Consider the following 18347-nt stretch of genomic DNA (forward strand, 5'->3'; position numbering starts at 1 on the left):
TAATATTAACTGGAAGTTCCACTGCACTTACAGAGTATAGAGTTCTGGACAGTTAGAACGCATGAACCGAACTTTAAAAGCAACTTTAACCAAATTAATTCTAGAGACCAGTGAGAAATGGGTAAACCTCTTGCCCCTGGCCCTTCTCTGAGCCTGGTGCACCCCATATAAGGCTGGGTTTACGCCATATGAAATCATGTTTGGAAGATCCCCTCCTCTGTTACCCCACTTACAGGATCCCATCCTTGAAGAAATTACTAATCAATCCCTGTAAAAGTATCTTCAGTCCCTTCAATAGGTCCAGGCTGCTGTCCACTCTGACGTCCGTGCTGTCTTGCTGACTCCGTCTTACATGCCTTGTCATCTATTCCAGCCTGGGGACTTGGTTTTTGTCAAAAAGTTCCAGAAAAAAGGACTAACCCCCGCCTGGAAGGGACCTTTCATTGTCATCATTACCACTCCAAGAGCACTCAAGGTTGATGGAATACCAGACTGAATTCATCATTCAAGAGTCAAAAAGGCCAAAGAGAATGACGTTGATCCACTGACCAGCTTAGCCAACTGGACAGCAGCAAGGGATCCTGAAAATCCTCTTAAAATGACTTCCGACGCCCACCATGCACAGTGCCCACAGGACCTGCCGCCCTGGAGCTCCGCTGAGCCCTCTGTTCTGCTTCAACTACACCACGGACTGGCCAACCTACACACAGCTGAAACGTGAGACCCCGACTCCCAAAATAGACTGTTTTATTGGTTAATAATTTCCTGAATGTCCTGTTACCATCCTTTAACCTTCACCTTTGGCATACCACTTGCCTTAGCTTTTGGCATAGGTCTAGATGCTGTAGCTCCCGCTGACTGGACATGTGGCAGAAAATTCTTGTTAATATTATCCTATCTCCTGTGCATAGGATGTATTACTGCCCTACTTTCCTTATAATAAGTTTAATCTGTTTTATTCTTACCGAAAAATCCTTAGCCACCAGTTATACTTTTCCCCTAACTTCTGTTATGTGCTAGCTACCCAGGACTGGACCAGATCTCCCAATTTAGTTCAGTATGAAATAAATCTAGCTGACTTAACAAATATAAGAAGAAAATATGTAAGCCATAACGTCCCTCATGTTGTTCATAATAATGGTACCATTTATTATACTTTGCAGAAAGTACATTTTTACCTATGTCCTGACAAACCAAAAAGGTCAAAATATAATAATGCTGATGGGCTCTTTTGCTGGGACTAGGATTATACAACTATTGCCACCTGTAAGGGGGGACCTAATAATACATCCCTAATCACTATTTGAAGAGGTGCTAGTCCAAACTCTGCCCAATCGCCTATATACATAAAAATCACTGATCCCCTCCAGAATTCTTGGACTACAGGTAACTCTTGGGGGATACAACTCTATGTAGCAGGTGAAGATCACAGTGCTTTAATCACCATTCGATGGCAAAGACACTTTAATAGCTGTCTGGTCAAACCCATAGGGCCGTTGGCAGAAATTAAAAATTCTTTGTACAATTACCATGAAATTCTGCCACCATCGCAGCCGCGAATTTTGCCCCAGCCTCTGCCTTCTGCCAACCAAGCCACTACCCCAGGCTCACCGCAACAACCCTCAAGTTCATCTCAACTACTGCTACAGTTGGGCCACCAACCCCCTGGTCTTTTTCCTATGTTAACTAATATGCACTGTTAGCTTAACACCACTATGCCCCAGCTAGCCTGAGACTGCTGGCTTTGCTTAAACCCAAGAACCCCTCATTATATAGGAATTGAGGCTGAGACCCCAATTATCGGAAATGCTGACAAAACTAAATGCTCTCTAGAAAGAATGCATGTTACACTGGAAGATATAACTGGCAAAGCTTCCTGTCTTATGACTCCAGATTTCAATTTAACCGCATCTTCATTCTCTAATATTTGTAACCTCTTACCAATACCATGGCAGAGTCCATCGCCTATATAGCCCCTGTCAACACCTGGTTTATTAGTTCCACAGGTCTTACAGAATGTGCTGTTAACAAAGGGTCAGTCAACCAGCCTACTTTATATATTTCTGTTTATGTGCTGTCTCAAGTATATGCTTATAGTGGCCCTGATGGAGCCCTCTTACTTAATCCACCTGGTTTTCCAATTGCTCATTAAAAAAATGCTCTGTTCCTTTGCTAATATCCACCATAGTTGGAATAAGCATAGCTGGAACAGCTGCAGTTGGAACTGCTGCTCTGGTTCGTAGAAAACTAGGTCAATCTAATTTTATACAATACATCAATAATGACCTAAAAAAACATTCAATCTGCTACAGATCAACTCCACGACCAACCAGACTCTCTGGCAGAAGTGGTCCTCCAAAATCGTAGAGGCCTAAACTTACTGTTCCTGTCCAAAGGGGGACTCCGTGCAGCTCTTGGAGAAAATTGTTGCTTCTATGCCAACAAATCAGGAGTCATTAAAAGTATTCTCCAAAAAGTCTGAGATAGTATACAAAAATGAGAAAGGGAGTTAAAAAATAATAAATCCTGGTTTCAGTCTCTGTTTAATGGGAACCCATGGTTAACAATTCTTATTACCAGCCTGGCCAGACCCATTATACTTATTCTCCTTGCTTTACTCGTGGGAACCTGCATACTGGAAAAGGCTGTCACAGTGAGCCTTACAGGCAGGCCTCGTCCTCCTATTGTCCCATAACAACAGCTAAGAGAAAGGCACAACATGCAAGACGCCTTGAATTCTTTTTCAAAAAAACCTGGATCACAAGCAGCTCAACTCTGATCAGAAGGGCTGTAGATTCAACAGTACAATGGTGGTAGTATTTTTATTATTACAATTACTTTTACAAAATATTTTAGATAAGGGGGTATGCACACATGTTCCGTACATGGACAGATGGTGTAGTGGTAGGGATTGGGTCTCAGGTGGCCCATTCCCCAGATAGTGAACATTGTGCCCTGCAAGTAGTGTCTGAACCCCACCCCCTTCCCCACCTCCCTACTTATGGTGTTTATTATTTCCATCTTTGTGACCATTTAACTCCCACAAATGAGTGAGAACATTCAGTGTTTGGTTTTCTGTTTCTGAGTCAGTTCCCATGTTGCTGCAAAGGACATGATTTCACTCTTTATAGTTACATAGTATTCCATGGGGTATATACATATGTCACCTTTTCTTTATTCAGTCAACTGTTGGTAGGTACTTAGGTTGGTTCCATGATTTTTCTATTGTGGACAGTGCTGCAACGAATGTACAAGTACAGGTATCTTTTTTATATATTGATTTATTTTCCTTTGGGTAGACCCCTAGTAGTGGGATTGCAAGCTCAAATGGTAATTCAATTTTTGGTTCTTTGAGAAATCTCCATACTGTTTTCCATAGAGGTTGAAGTAATTTACAATCCTACCAACATAGGATGACTGTTCCCTTTTCTCCACAACCGTGCCAACATCCACTGTTGACTTTCTAATAACGGCCATTCTGATTGGTGTGAGGTGATATCTCACTGTGGTTTTAATTTGTATTTCTCTGATGACTAGTGTTATTGAGCATTTTTTCATGTTTGTGGCCACTTAGTTTAGTGAACAGAAAATCTACTGAATGGAGAAAATATTTGCAAATTACACCTCAGACAAAGGACTAATATCCAGAATCTACAAGAACTCAACACACACAAAAAAAGAATGACCACATCAAAAGTGGGCAAAGGACATGAACAGACATTTCTCAGAAGAATAAAATTACTTTTAACAAGTCCTGAGTATGTATTTCATGTCCAGTACTTTTCTAAGCATTTTATACATATTAACTCATTTACTCATCACTGCAATCCTATGAGGATATGAGTCATTATTTCTCTGCATAACAAGTTCTGGCACAGAGAGGTTAAATAAATAACTCAAGATCACACAGATAGTAAATGTCAGAGCCTGGATTCAAACCCAAGGGTCAGTATCCACTAGTGTAATGCCTCAAGTTTCTCTGAGTTCAACATCGGCAAAGAGAAGGCATGAGAAAAAAAGATGGAGTTCAGCACATCAAAAGAAAACTGAAAGTATTCAAATTATCTACTCGAAAAACACCTATATGTGAAAACATTCCAAGGATGTTTTCAGAGGCACAGTATTGGCTGAATTTCGAAAAGAAACCAAGAGAAAGGTGTAAGCTGTAGAGGGAAGAGCCATGTATGTCTGGTTCGTATGAGGTGCCTCAGCCCTTGCTCCAAGGACAGGACCTGGTTTGGTGGCCCCTAGGTATATAGTGAACTGGATGAAGGCTAACTCTCTGACCTTCATGTTAAATCTGGCCTCTTACTGCTGAAGCCTTGATTAAAGACTACGTGGTTCCCTTATAGCCTTACTGAGAACAAAAAGAGAGGCTTAAAGAAATTTTAGCCTTGAGCAAAAAGTTGTTTACATAGAGTGCTAATAAAGTAAATAATTCAAACTAAAAGTCTTCTATATATTTTTGGTTTTCTCCAAAGTGTTCAAAACCTTCGAACTTCAGGAAACAGGAAAAGAAATATTCAGAGAGACAGAAAGATTTGCTACAGGACAAGAGGAAGCCCCAATTTTGAGCACATATTCCTTGGGATAAGGAAAAGAAAGGGGAACGGCACCAACAACTCGCTTCCCATGAGTGCCCCAATTCATTCCCACTTCCCTTCCCTGTCAAGCAAATCACGAGTCAAACCCCACAGAGGCAATCTTCAGGAAGAGCTGGAGAACGAGAGTCTGGATTTCATAGATAAAGTGCCTATTTTTTATTTAACTACTTGAGGTCTGAATGCTGTATATATACAATATATACAACTTAAAGACAGACTAGGGTGACTGGAATATCATAACATAATGACAGAATAACAGTCTCTACTTTAGAATAAGGTGGAGAGAGAAGAGTCCATTCTACACTTAATTTTATAGTTAAAATAGCCTATAATGTTTAAAAATAAGGCTTCTATAAATCAGTTACACGCATAATAAAATGAAGCTTAACTATACCACTATGCAGCCACTTGCCTCAGGGAAGAGAGGCCTGGATGGGCTGCTTCTGAAAATATCACACTAAAATGCCAAAGGTGACCGATGGGGCAGTGCCTGTCCCCATAGCTGGCTCCGGTTGACCTTTCCTCCCGGAGTCTCTAGTTTCACTTCGCTGCTTCTTTGCCTGTTATGTATGCAGCTGCACACAATGCTTTGGGGACCAAGTCTGTCTGCACGGGTGTCTTCCATGCCTCTCTTAGTCCAAGCTTGAACAGCCCCGCCCTATGCTTGAACCCAGACTAAACAATCCATTTCCTTTGGCAGGACACATCAATTCGGTACGTGGGTTTTCCTTCAATGCGGGCCAAGAGGAAACAAACAGGAGGTGACTGTGCCAACCACAGAGAAAGAAACACACGCCTGTCTGGAACCTACAGAGCAGAGTGCCTTGAGACATGAGGACCATGTTAGGAGCTTCCGTGGTGGCACTCTGCAAAGAGTGTGTCTGAGCCAGTGGGAGGCGGGTCCTGCTTAACCTGGACTTATTAGCACAGTGTAGGTAATTACTTATGCTTCTAAACATCAGTAAAGCAGTCCCTGAAATAGGAATTTTCTTACTGTGTAATACTCTATATGTCTCGTTTTGTCTTCTTCTGAAAGTAGAATCTACTATCAGACTAAAAGTAAAACCATCTCAAAAGCATGTACAATTTGTGAGCAGAGACATTATACAAATAAGTCATCTGACAGGATAGGGGCTGCCCTCATCAGCCGAGAAGCCTGTCCTAGACACTGATATGCAACTCCCATGTTTGCCATTCTTATGACTAGAGAGTCACCTAACTCAGCTGCAGTCACACTTGTCTCTCACTGTACCATTCACCTGTGTTGACTCCAGAAGGTCCTTGATATACTCCTAGATGAAAGGTGGTTACGAGAAGAAAAATTTAAAAAACGGATGAAAGCCCCAATTGAGGCTAGAGAGTTTGTAAATAAGCAGAGACAGTTCTGGAATGCAAAAGCCTTTGTTTCTCTAGAGGAGCTCACAACCTACATTAGCAAGACTCTCAAACAAAGCTTCTTGGTCCAGTAGCTTACACCTAACTTCTCAAGAAGAAGGACTTTAAAAGGTAACACCCTAAACTGACCATTGCTGCTAAACAATGTCAGCACCAGATCACTCCTGAAGACAAGAAAGTGAGAAAGTGTAACAAATACCCTCAAATGCTCTCCGGGTAGGTTTTCAAAGGGAGATGTACGTAGCAACCTTCACTTAATTCAGGTGACAATCAAACTAAGCTAGTCTATTCTTTTGTGGAACAAAAGGTAGGTCCCAATGAAGGCAAATGGTTTTTAGGATAAAGCAGGTCTTTTTTGAGGTCTAACTTACATACAGCAAAATTCACCCTTTTTAGTGAATTTTGACAACTGAGTTTTGACAACTGCATACAACATTATGAAAACCTCCTTAAGGATCTAAAACAGATCTATCACCTGCCAAGCTCCCTCAGGCCCCTTGGAAGCTATCCCTCCCCCACTGATTCTGTGTCCAGGTAGCTTTGCCTGTTCCCAAATGGTCTATAAGCAGAATCCTACAGTCTTCTGAGTTCAGTGTCGGTCACTTGGCATAACGCAGGTGAGATTCATCCTTGATGTCGGGTATACCCTGACATTGCTCCTTTTTACTAAAGCAGTTGCTTTAGGCAGAACAGCTTAGCAGTTAATGACTGGTCAGACAAAATAAAAAATAGGACCTGGACACACTGACAGCAGAGTTAAACAGTACTGAACCACAGCTTTTCAGTGAGCTCAGAGCTGTGTTCTAATTGCCACATGAAACAAAATATGTAGGTAAAGTGTCTAAAACTGTGCCTGGGACACAGTATGGGCTCAAAAAAGGCACCCTATATAGCTGTGCCAGGGACTTCCATTCCCAGACCACAGTGTTTTAACAGCAGTAATAATGTAAGACTCCATTCATTACACCAAATTACCTTTTTACAGTTTCCCTGCCAAGGATGCTCTTGGTTCAGCTTCTTACAACATAGTATTCCAAACACAGAATAGATCAAGAGAAGGGCAACTTGTCAGAAAAACCTACAACAAAGTCCAGGGGATAATCGTTGGTGGAGACTCAACGAACTGGATTTGGGGTAGTGTTCATGATCCCCAGTAATCACCATAATCACAGCCCAGGCATCATTCTTCTCCAACAGCACCTGTCTTCTCTTCCACAAGTGGAGAAAGTGTCAGTGAGGATTTGACTGCCTACAGAGCAATGTCATAAAACCAAACGCTGGAGAAACAACTCACATCCTAAGAACCCACACCTTCCACTGCTGCGGTATACAGATGGTACCTCCCAGAGCAGATGAGGATACCTGTTTACTCTCAGTAGAAAGATCTTAGGGCACTTGGAGACTTCAGAGTAGACCAATATTCCAATTAGTTATTTAAAACTGGGGTCATCATTCTTCCCACCCCAAAGTTACAGTTTTCAAACAACAAGACAGCATCTTTATAATAGGACAGTATGCTGTCATTGGTTCTATCAGTTACTACCCTCTTCCCAGTAGGTAAAACACTTTATCAAGCAGTTTAGGAAAAAACTGCCCCGGTTCCATGAAACAGCCCTTATAGGGAAGACTTTTATATAAACATTTCTAGAAAGCATGACTAGGAATCAGATGAATCTACAGTCATGTGTTTTTACTTTTATAATCAATGTAAAAAGATTTAGCAACTTTTGTGTTTATGGGAAATATGGAACCCTGGATATGTTCATTTCTAGAATCAATTATTAATACTCATGAAAATTAATATCTTTATAGTATGATAACCACAATCTATCATTCAAGCCAGGGCACTTTTTAATGTAAAAGGAGATGGTATTAATAATTACACTGGGACAACAGGTATAAACCAGAAAATTAGGATGTATGGTCGTATAACTTTAAAGTAAATGGAAATTGGCAGTTAAGGTGGTAAATTTTATGACAGTTTCATTAGCACAATAAACATATGTAACCTGGCAAGTAGTTCTTCCCGTAAGAAGAAAAATCTTTATTTTCCCTTAAAGTAAAGGAGATTCACTAAATTTTGAAGTCTGAAAAGTCAGCATGTAAATTAAATAAAATGTTCTATTTTAGATTGGAAATTTATAAAGTGCCACATGAAAGCCTGTAATTTGAGCCCTTGGACGTTAGATATACAAGACTATAGGACTAACACTGAACTAACATTCCTATTCTGGTGAGTGTATACATCTATACTAAAATTCTAAAGGGCTAAATTAACAGAAATGATAGAGAAAAAAATAGCACATACTATTTCTTCTTATCTTGAGAAAGTCACTAATGCTTAATTCTTACAGCTATGATACAGAATATTTAGACTTTATTTTTCAATATACACTGTAGGAGAAACTTTATTAATGTAGATTGGCATTTAAAGGATTCCTAAAACAAGACATGATGACTAATTTATGAAGTGATTCTAAAATCCACTCTAGCCTATTTCACATACATGACACAATTTCCTCCATGTTAGGCATGGGAGTTAAGTCACAGTAGGGACTCACTGCTGCATCTAAGAACTTCATGAATCTTAACAGTAATGCCACCAGGAGCTACTATAGGCCAAAAAGGAGCAAAGTTGTTCTCCCCAGCATGGGTGACAGTCAAGATTACAAACCGCCCTTATATCTTCCTGAGGAAAATCTCAACTGTCACATCTACTCCATTTGTTTGTAGGCTATGGGCTTATGCCTAACTGCACGTTCTGGCTTTTCTGCCAGCTATTTCCCTAGAGGTCTGCCATCCTCCCTGGCTACATTTCCATTCTCTGGCTCCCTCATACACATCTCCCTTCTGCAGAGTTCCTCTGTCAGCTCTGTGACTTTCTCCATATGTACATGGTTCCTACTCAAGTCTCCTCCTACAACTTACCTCTTTTCACATCAACCCCACTGTTTTAAATCCATAATCACCCAAAATAAAATCATTTTCAATAGAGCCTGTTTATAATGATACGATTCATCTCTAAAAGGTCATTCTGTTTCACACATCCAGTTTTTTAAAAGGCCTTCAGTCGCAGGACTGGGAGCAGCCTAAGAACCAATGTCTTCTCACATCTTGGTGAGCCCTATGAAATCACGCCTGCATTTCCATTTTTCTCCTTATCCATGCTCCACATTGTAGGTTTCCACTTGGTTTTCACTCCCATATACTTGCCATAAACTATTGCTTTCTAGGCTGAATAATGACAAATCCTTTAACCTCTCAATTCCATTAAGTAAATTATTTTTGCAGCTTTAATGTGCCCTAATTCACATACGATTGACCTATTTCAAGTGTCCAATTCAATGGCTGTTAGTATACTCACAGAGTTGGGCGACCGTTATCACAATCAATTTTAGAAGATTTTCATCACCCCAACAAGAACCCTGCACCCATTAGCAATCACTTTCTCTCTCCTTACCCTTCCCAGTCACTGGGCAGCAACTACTCTTTCTGTTTTTAGAGATTTGCCTATGCTGCATATTTCATATAAAAGGAAATCCTATGACGTGATGCACTATGACTGCCTTCTTTCTTGTAACAATGTTTTCAAGGCTCATCCATGTTGTGGCATATATCAGTACCTCATTCTCTTTTATTGCCAAATAATAGTCCACTATGGATAGACCACATTTAATTTGCCTGTTAATTAGTTGACAGACACGTGGGTAGGTTCCGCCTTTTGGCGATCATGAATAATGCTGCTATGAAGTTTTCTGTACAAGTTTTTGTGTAGTCATATGCTTTCATTCCTCCTGGATACTGTATGGGTTAAATTGTGAGCCCTCCTCAAAAAGATATGTTGAAGTCTCAACCTCCAGTACCTCAGAATGTGACCTTATCTGGAAATAGGGTCTTTAATGGACATAATCAAGTTAAAGTGAGGTCACTGAGGTAGGCCCCAATTCAATGTTATTGGTGTCCTTGTAAAAAGGGAAAATTCAGACAAGACAAACATACATAAGGAGAATGCCATGTGAAGATGAGGAAGATAATGCTTCTACAAACATAGAACACCAAAGATTGGCAGCAAACAGAAGCAGCAAGGACGAATTCTCTCCTGGAGCCATCAGAGAAAGCATAAAGCTGTTGACACCTTGATTTAGGACTTTTAGCATCCCCCAGAAAATAAATTTCTGCTGTTTTAAGCCACCCAGTTTTGGGTACTTTCTTGTGGCAGCACTAGGAAAGTAACACAGGTATATATCTAGGAGTGGGATTGCAGAATTGTATGGTAACTCTTATGCTTAACCCTCTTGAGGAACTGCCAGATTGTTTTCCAAAGCAGGTACACTATTTCATTAAGTCATTTTTCAGTAAATTACTAATGGTTTCAAAACCGCCCTCAAATGTACAAACGTAAGCTTTTCTAGGTCTAAACTCACCCTCCACACGTAATTCTCCCTGTTCCCATCAAGGTGACAGTCTTCTTTGTCATCATTTGTTAAATTTTTCTCCGATTTCCATAAAAAGAATGGTAACAAATAGCTAAGTCATCAGTGCAATAGCAGCAGAAGATGTCTAGAACAAGTTGTGGTTGAGCATGTAGAAAAGTCTTCAAGAGATCTAAACTGTGAAGAGTGAATGGTACTAAGCAGCAGGAAACTCTTTAAAAGAAGAGTGAAATGGAGGACTTCATGGCTGAGAAGGAGAGAAAGAGGGTCCTGAAGGAGATTGTGGCATTTTCTTTAGAGAAAGGAGGCTGGCACAATGAGATCTAAGTTCCTTCTTTGAAAAAGGAGTTGGCATGGTCAAATAGAGGAATTCGTCTTCCATCAGAAACCCTGAAATTTGGAATTTCAGTGTATGGTTGTCCTAACAAGAGCCTCAACTCTTCTTCAAACAAAAAAGTACTATAGTCCATCAACGATGAGGTCATAATCCTTTAGTCAAATACTGATTATTCTAAGCAAGGAAGAAGAGAAGTTTTATACATTTGAGTAGATCTTATACACATACACAGATCAAGTGCCATGTCTTGCCAATAACATTTTTAATAGCTAATAAAGTCTGTAGATTTTAGATCTCTGCATAATTGATGGATGTCAATTATATGACTAATGACTTGACTCTTGGGCCATGTTTCAAAAATTAGGAAAAAATAATCTTATGCTAAAGACCACCACGTCATTTTTGTTATTAACCTATTTCCATTTATTGCACATGCAAGGTCAACTTTGTTATTTTTCACAGCCTCTTATAGAAAAGCAAAGCAGAATGAAAAGGAACAATGGAGAAATGCCTCCCACCACCAGGACACTAACTGCCGACACTGATGAAAGGCAGGAAACACCAGAGCGAGCAGAGCAGGTCACTCCACGGCACAACCATCTGGAATTCATGCGGGCTGGGAAACGGACAATCTCCAACAGGTGTCACAGTGCAATCACAGCTGCCCAAAACTAGCAAACTTGAGTCCTCAAAGAGTTCATTTAGTTCATGGTCTTAGCATATGTTTAGAATACAACATGGTTAAAATTAAGGCTACCGATGATTTCCATTTTAGAGTGATTTAAATAAACCACTATCCTTTATTTTCCTTCCCCCTAACTTTCCTCCAGTCAATGACTAAGCCTGGTCTGGAGAAGGAACCAAAACCAAAGAAATGCTCTGGAAATACAACAGCCATTGTTAAACAGCTGGAAGAAAGTAGGCAAAACTGAAGTCCAGATGCTTTGCTTACCTTGAAGAACTCAAATTTACCTTCAACATCACTTCTATAATTCCCTCCCTTCCTTGCCTCCTTTCACTGACAACAAAAGCCACACAGACTTCAGCCCAGTGCTTCCCAAAGTGGGGAGCCACAGGCAGCAGTATCACATCACCTGAAACATCTCAGAAATGCTCATTCTCAAGCTGCACCCAGATCTACCAATTCAGAAACTCTGAGGGTGGGACCTGCAACCTGCTATACCAACTCTCCAGGTAACTGATGCTCGCCAAAGTCTGAAAACTGCTGCTTCGGTGGGCACTGTGAATGAAAAGGGCATGGGAGTTTTGATGTATAGAACAAGCAGACCTCTGAGTCTGGAGTGACAGTGGGGAGGGGAAGGAAAGTCCACTATGTCAACGCGGCCTTCTTAGATTAACTTCTACAGTAACACCCAGCAACCACTGATGAGTGGCCCATAAAGCCTGTACCTTCCAGATGCTTCAGGAGAGCCCTGCTGCTGTTTCCATGAGCAGAGATCAGCACGGTCTTGCCACGCAGCACCTCTGGAGCGATCCTCTCATTCCAGTAGGGAAGCAACCTCTCCAGGACATCCTTGAGGCTTTCAGACCGCGGCAGCTGGTCCAGGGGCACGTCGCACACTTTATACCTCCGGTCGCTGTAGATCTCGTGGTAGTAAGGGTGAGACTCATCGATAGGGGGCGGGGTGACATTGTAGCCTCTCCTCCAGAGCCGCACTTGCTCTTCACCATGATTCAATGCCATCTTCTCCCTGTTGAGACCAATCAAGGCTCCATAGTGACGTTCGTTCAGACGCCAGGAGCTTTCCAAGGGAACCCATTCCTGCCCCAGTTCCTCCAGGATCAGCCAGGCCGTGTGGATGGACCGATTCAGGACAGATGTGAACACGAGATCAAACTCAAAGTTTAGCGCCTTGAGCTGCTTCCCACAGTTTCGAGCTTCCTCCAGTCCTTCACTGTTAAGTTTCTGATCCACCCAGCTGCAAAAGCGGTTCTCCTTATTCCAGGCCCCCTCCCCATGTCTTAACATAACAAGTCTGTACTTGGACATGCTGGCGACTGAACTTCCAGGCGTTTTCAAGTGGGCTGATGTTCAAGGACAGCAATACATCTAGAAAGAGAAGAAACAAGACATCTAAGTGACGGTCTTCATTCAACTGTCTGCCCAGGTATGGAAACATGACCTTACAACAGCCAGTTTCTAAAATAAACTAAAATCCCTTTGAACAGCTTTGACATCCAATAACTCATACTCTACAGCACATGCAGGCATATTCTACAGATAATTAATTACAGGGAACCTAGTTGACTTAAATTTTCTGATGGCTGGATAGTATAGTATGTTAATTGCATGACGGAAAAATAACAGAACACTTCATCCTCATGGCATGCTGTGTTTCCACCGGATAAAAGGGTGGTTTATACTTACAGTAGAGAGGACTTAATAAACTGAGTTACAGATGTCTAAAAGAATGACTAATGGCTGGGAACTCCCAGCTTCCAGCCACTGACTCTAGATTGAAGGCATCCATCTCACTTTATTTTTCCTCTGGTGGAAAAAGAAATACTTATCAGTCTCATCTTCTTATTAAAGAAGTTATTAAACATGTTAACTCAATGAAAACCACCTATATCTGGCACATTACACTGGTTGGTGGTCTCTAGCTCTCCAAAGCTGCCGACTACATCACATACAAGAAAATCTAAGGTATGCAAGACATGTGGGTTCAACATCCAAATAACATTAAAAGTGATTTAAAGTGACATTAACACTGAATGTGGCACGCACCTAAATACTCTCTCACCTGTCTGAAGATAGAGCTTTTGACAGGAATAAATCCAGACACAAAACAAGCTACTCACCAAGCAGCTGAGACATGCTGCCTACTGAAACAGATTAACAGGGGCAGGTCTGCAGGAGTGGGAGCAGTAGCACTACTGAGGAGGTCCTGCCTCCTCCTCTTGACCCCCCAGATACCCTGCACACAGCAGGCTCACCTAGCGGGAGAGAATCTAGTAAGGGGGCAGGCAACACCCTGCATTTAAGCTGCTGGTGACCTGAGACTCCCTGAGGACCCTACAGACCCCCTGGAGAGCCTGCATAACCCCTGGAAAGACTGTGGACCTCCTGGGTATCCTGGACGCCTCCTGGAGAGCCTATAGACCGTCTAAGGAGCCTGTATACACTCCGGGGAGCCTGCAGATACACCCAGAGACTGAGGACCCCCTGGGGAACCTGCACACCTGGCTGCTCAGCCTGCCTCTAGCTACCTGCAGTGGATATATCCGTACTGGCAAATGCTGCTCGACTCTGTGCACGTGCTCTGCCCCTGCACACACTGGGGAATAAAGATTGTATGAGTACTAGGGGTTGGTCCTCTACCACCCTCGGCAACTTCCACTCACTGGAGTTTTTCTGTCCCACTTAAACTGTGATTCACCCACAGTCACATAACAATCAGCGGCCAAGACAATTGAAATGCAGATCGCGCTTCTACCTTCTTTAGCGATGCCAGAGACTTGGAAGGCAAAAGGGTCTTTAAAATAGGGCCGTATATTTAGGGAAAGGCAGAGGACCTAAGGGAGGACACCTGAAGGGATAACCTGCAGGTGCAGCCAGGCATCGCTGAACAAAGGGGGCATGTTCTGAAGAAACGCCTCAATGGGTGATGGCATCACTGTGTGAACACAGAATGTACTCACACAAACCTAGACGGTATACTTATTTTTACTGATATATATTTTTCTCACATGGAAAACCAAGTGTTCCAGCGCTACTGCCATATGAGTCACTTCCCCTACTTGATCTGCAATGCCAGTGCCAAGTACTATATATCGGGTTTCTATGTGTGCCCATGATCATCTCATGGGACCACTGTTGTTGATAAGCTCTGTCTCTGTGATGTCCCTGTGTGCCACATAGCTGTGGTTGAGAGGCTTTCTCTTCCTTCCCTTTCTGGTCAAGCATCAGGTTTGAGGCTTCAGTGCATGTGGCACAGGGACACACCAGAAATCAAGGAGCCTGGGCTCAGGTGAAGGTACCTCACTGAGCTGAGGATTCCCGGAGAGGGAGAGTGATGTCTCCTCCCTCAGCCTAGGTGGGGCACGAGGCGGTAGGAGAGCAGAGAAGGGGCAAGAGGTGGCAGGCAGGGTCTGGATGGTGACCCTGAGGTTGATGAAGCCGGGACCACAGTCCTCACCTGGAGACCAAGCAGCGCATTCATGTGGGTGGAAGGGTGGCTGTGTGTTTAACTTGCAAAAGAAATATACTGTGTATTATTTCTCCATAAAGCCCCAGTCCACTAAGTAGTAGAAGCTTTTAGTTCATCACAAACTGGATCCACCCTTTGTAATCATGTATTGTTGTGTTCTTTATTGAACCACCAAAAGCCAGGGACAAGGAGGGATGGAGGAGGAGGGTGGAGGGCTCGGTGGCTCAGTCTGTAATCCCAGCACTTTGTGAGAACAAGGCCAGAGGATTGCCTGAGCCTGCGGGTTCAAGACCCAGCCGGGCAACTTGGTGAGACCTCGTCTCTACAATAAATAAAAAATTAGCTGGGCGTGATAGTGTGTGGCTGTAGCTCCGCCTACTAGGAAGGCAGAGGCGGAAGGATCGCCGGAGCCCAGCAGGTCGAGGCTGCGGTGGCTGGGAGCGTGCCACTGTACTCCAGTCTGGGCAAGAGTGAGACTCCAACTCAAAAAAAAAAAAAAAGAAAGAAAGAAAAAGAAAAAGAAGCAAGCCACCGACTGCTCCTCCACCGCAACCCTTGGCTCGTCTCCAAGAGCTAATGAAGCTAGTCCCCTTAAAAGGAAGAAAGGCACATTTTGTAAGCAGAGCACTTCTCCACCACCCCACAAATGACATCAAAGGAACAGAAAAAATGTAGCAACAGCCTGAACAATCACGCACCCACCACCAAACTCTTCTGTATCTTTTATTTGAGTTGGAGTCTCACTCTGTCGCCCAGACCAGAGTGCAGTGGCCGCTCCGGCCACCGCAGCCTCGACCTGCTGGGCTCCGCAATCCTTCCACCTCAGCCTTTCGAGTAGCCAGAATCACAGGCACGCGCTACCACTCTCGGCTGATTTTTTATTGATTGTAGAGATGAGGTCTTGTCAAGTTGCCCAGGCGGGTCTTGAACCCACGGGCTCAGGCAATCCACTCATCTCAGCCTACCAAGGCACGGGATTACAGGCTGAGCCACCGAGCCCGGTCTGCTGTATCTTATTCTGCCATATTTGCTTACCTTGTTTAAAAAATAAAACCACTTCTCTGCTTTCCTTTTACTCCAAGTATATATATATACTGGAGCAGAATAGTAGTATAGTCACAAAAGCTGCAAATACACACCTTTCCTCAACTCTGGCGTGCAAGAATATATGCACTCAGATAGTACGGGTTAAGCACCAACTGGTGTATCCATCTCAGGTCAACAAAGACACTCTCCTGTTTCCTGCCTGATCTTGTGAGCTGACTTCTCCCACTTCTCCAACTGCTGGGCATTCGCAAAGGAGCTCTTGAAGTTTAAAGTTTGCAAACCTTAAAACCTCCACCACTGGAGCTGGTTTACCAAGTGCTCACCAGCAAACATACAACACTGAGCCAGCTGGCTTTAGGGTTCAAGGCAGGGACTAGCCAGGCAGATGTGTGAAGAGGCGTGTAGGACAGTGGGTAGTGTGAGAACCACAGGGATGGGTATGCTGCTCTGACAAGGCGACTCTTGGGTCAACAGACAAAGCATTCCTACAACCTTGTCTCTGGGAACCAGGAATGCCATTCTTGGAATTTTCTGGGGAAACAAAGAGAAGATCCCAAATACCATCATTCTAAATTAGAATGATGGTATTTGGGATCTTCTCTTTGCTTCCCCAGAAAAGTACGAATGAAACATTTCACATTCTTTTTTTCATAGTAAGTCTTTGGAACCTGGTGTGTATTTCATACATGTTACTAGCCACATTTCAAGGACTCCGTAACTACATGTGACCAGTGGCTGCGATACTGGTCAGTGTCGCTTCAGAGCTCAGCTTAAATGTTATTTCCTGTAGACCAGTGGTTCTTCAACTTTAATGTACATCAAAATCACACTAAACAGGTTAATGATTAAACAGATTGTTGGGCCCCACCTCCAGAGCTTGATTTAGTAGGTCTGGGGCAGGCCTGAGAATATGCATTTCTGGCCAGCTCCCAGGTGGTGCTGACACTGCTATTTGAGGACCACACTTTGTGAAACTCAGCTTGAGGCCACCGTCTCTGCCCTTCCTCTGCACCCACTGGGAAGCTGGCCCGGCTTCCCTGTTGCTGGTCTTGCAGCATCCTGCTCAACCACATTCGGTGCACCTGTGATGGACCACCCAAGACAGATGGCCTGTTCTATGCTTACGCACCCTGTTAGACTGGAAGCTGCATCAAGGCTGGTCTTACTCACTGCTGTATCTCTGGACCCTAGCAAGCCACTTGACACACACAAGGCACTTAGCAGGTATGCTAACTGAATAAAAGTCCAACAAAAATGATTGTGTTAATGAGGTCAAAGCTTGACAGCATTAACGGCAACTTCCAAAGTAAAAACAGCCCATTGGCAGGGCCAAGATGTCAGGAAGCTTTAACTCAAGAACCTCGGTGTATCTAATGGCAAAGCAGGAGCCAAGAATAACCATCAGAAAAAAATGGAGATTCCATCTGACTGGTTAAAAAATATGGGGCCATTAGTAGCATACCAGGACTGCACTCCAGGAATCACTACTCCAGCCCCCGTGCTCTGGCTCACGTCCCCCAAGAACTATGTCATGGTGTGAGGGTCTTAGCTCATCGGTTTCACATCACAGGAGCATCTCCAGTACCAACTTGTCCTCCAAACCCAAGTTCCCAAGACGCAAACCAAGGAGGTGAGCAGAAGCAGCCTCGGTTCACAACTGCACATGAGAAAAACCTCAAGCACAGAGTCAGGTCGGTGAGGTAGCCCAGTCTTGCCAAGGACACATACCCCCACCCCAAATCAAAAACCATTGTTTGTAAAACCTCAGGCTTTGTTTCTTGTTCTGTTGTGTTTTTTTTATAAAGTCCGCCATCCTGCAGTTGGTTGGTAAAGTTCCTTATTTATCCCACAGCAAAAGTTGCCAGCAATTAATTAAGCACTTAATTTAATCAATAACTTACTTCATACCAAAAGGGCCACAAAGGTGACTAAATCATCACTCCCAAGAGCGTCCTCCTCTTTAAAGTATGCTCTGGATTGACATCTATTAACACTCACTTCTTTTACACATCTGCATCTTACCCTTCCTCTGCTTTCTTGCCCGTTTTTATTCCTTTCTGGCCATAACCTTTCTAGTTCCCTGACACCTAACTTGTGCCTTGCCCCTCGACCAAAATGGTCCCTCAAAAGACTGCAGACTAGTTCCGTCTACTAAGTGGAGACCGTCTTCTCTCGCACTGCTGTCACTCCTTTAAGACTGACTAGTGGGAGCCGGGCTCGGTGGCTCAGCCTGTAATCCCGCACCTTTGGGAGGCTGAGGTGAGTGGATTGCCTGAGTCCGCGGGTTCGAGACCCGCCTGGGCAGCGAGACCTCATCTCTACAATAAATCAAAAAATCAGTCGGGCGTGGTAGCTCATG

At 43.2% G+C, this 18347-nt stretch overlaps 1 protein-coding gene across 1 annotated transcript in view; it reads right to left on the minus strand.

Annotated features, from left to right (window-relative positions):
• The window catches only part of BPGM (bisphosphoglycerate mutase), a 33676-nt gene that overhangs the window by 7879 nt on the left and 7450 nt on the right, over positions 1-18347 (minus strand). Inside the window, exon 2 of the mRNA XM_008073119.2 lies at positions 12180-12840. Within this exon, the coding sequence (XP_008071310.1) occupies positions 12180-12780 (601 nt within the window). The 5' untranslated portion in view covers positions 12781-12840. The remainder of the gene's footprint in view (positions 1-12179; positions 12841-18347) is intronic.

Source organism: Carlito syrichta, unplaced genomic scaffold, assembly GCF_000164805.1.
Source record: "Carlito syrichta isolate Samal-C Ts95f unplaced genomic scaffold, Tarsius_syrichta-2.0.1 Scaffold315650, whole genome shotgun sequence".
NCBI classification, from domain to species: domain Eukaryota; kingdom Metazoa; phylum Chordata; class Mammalia; order Primates; family Tarsiidae; genus Carlito; species Carlito syrichta.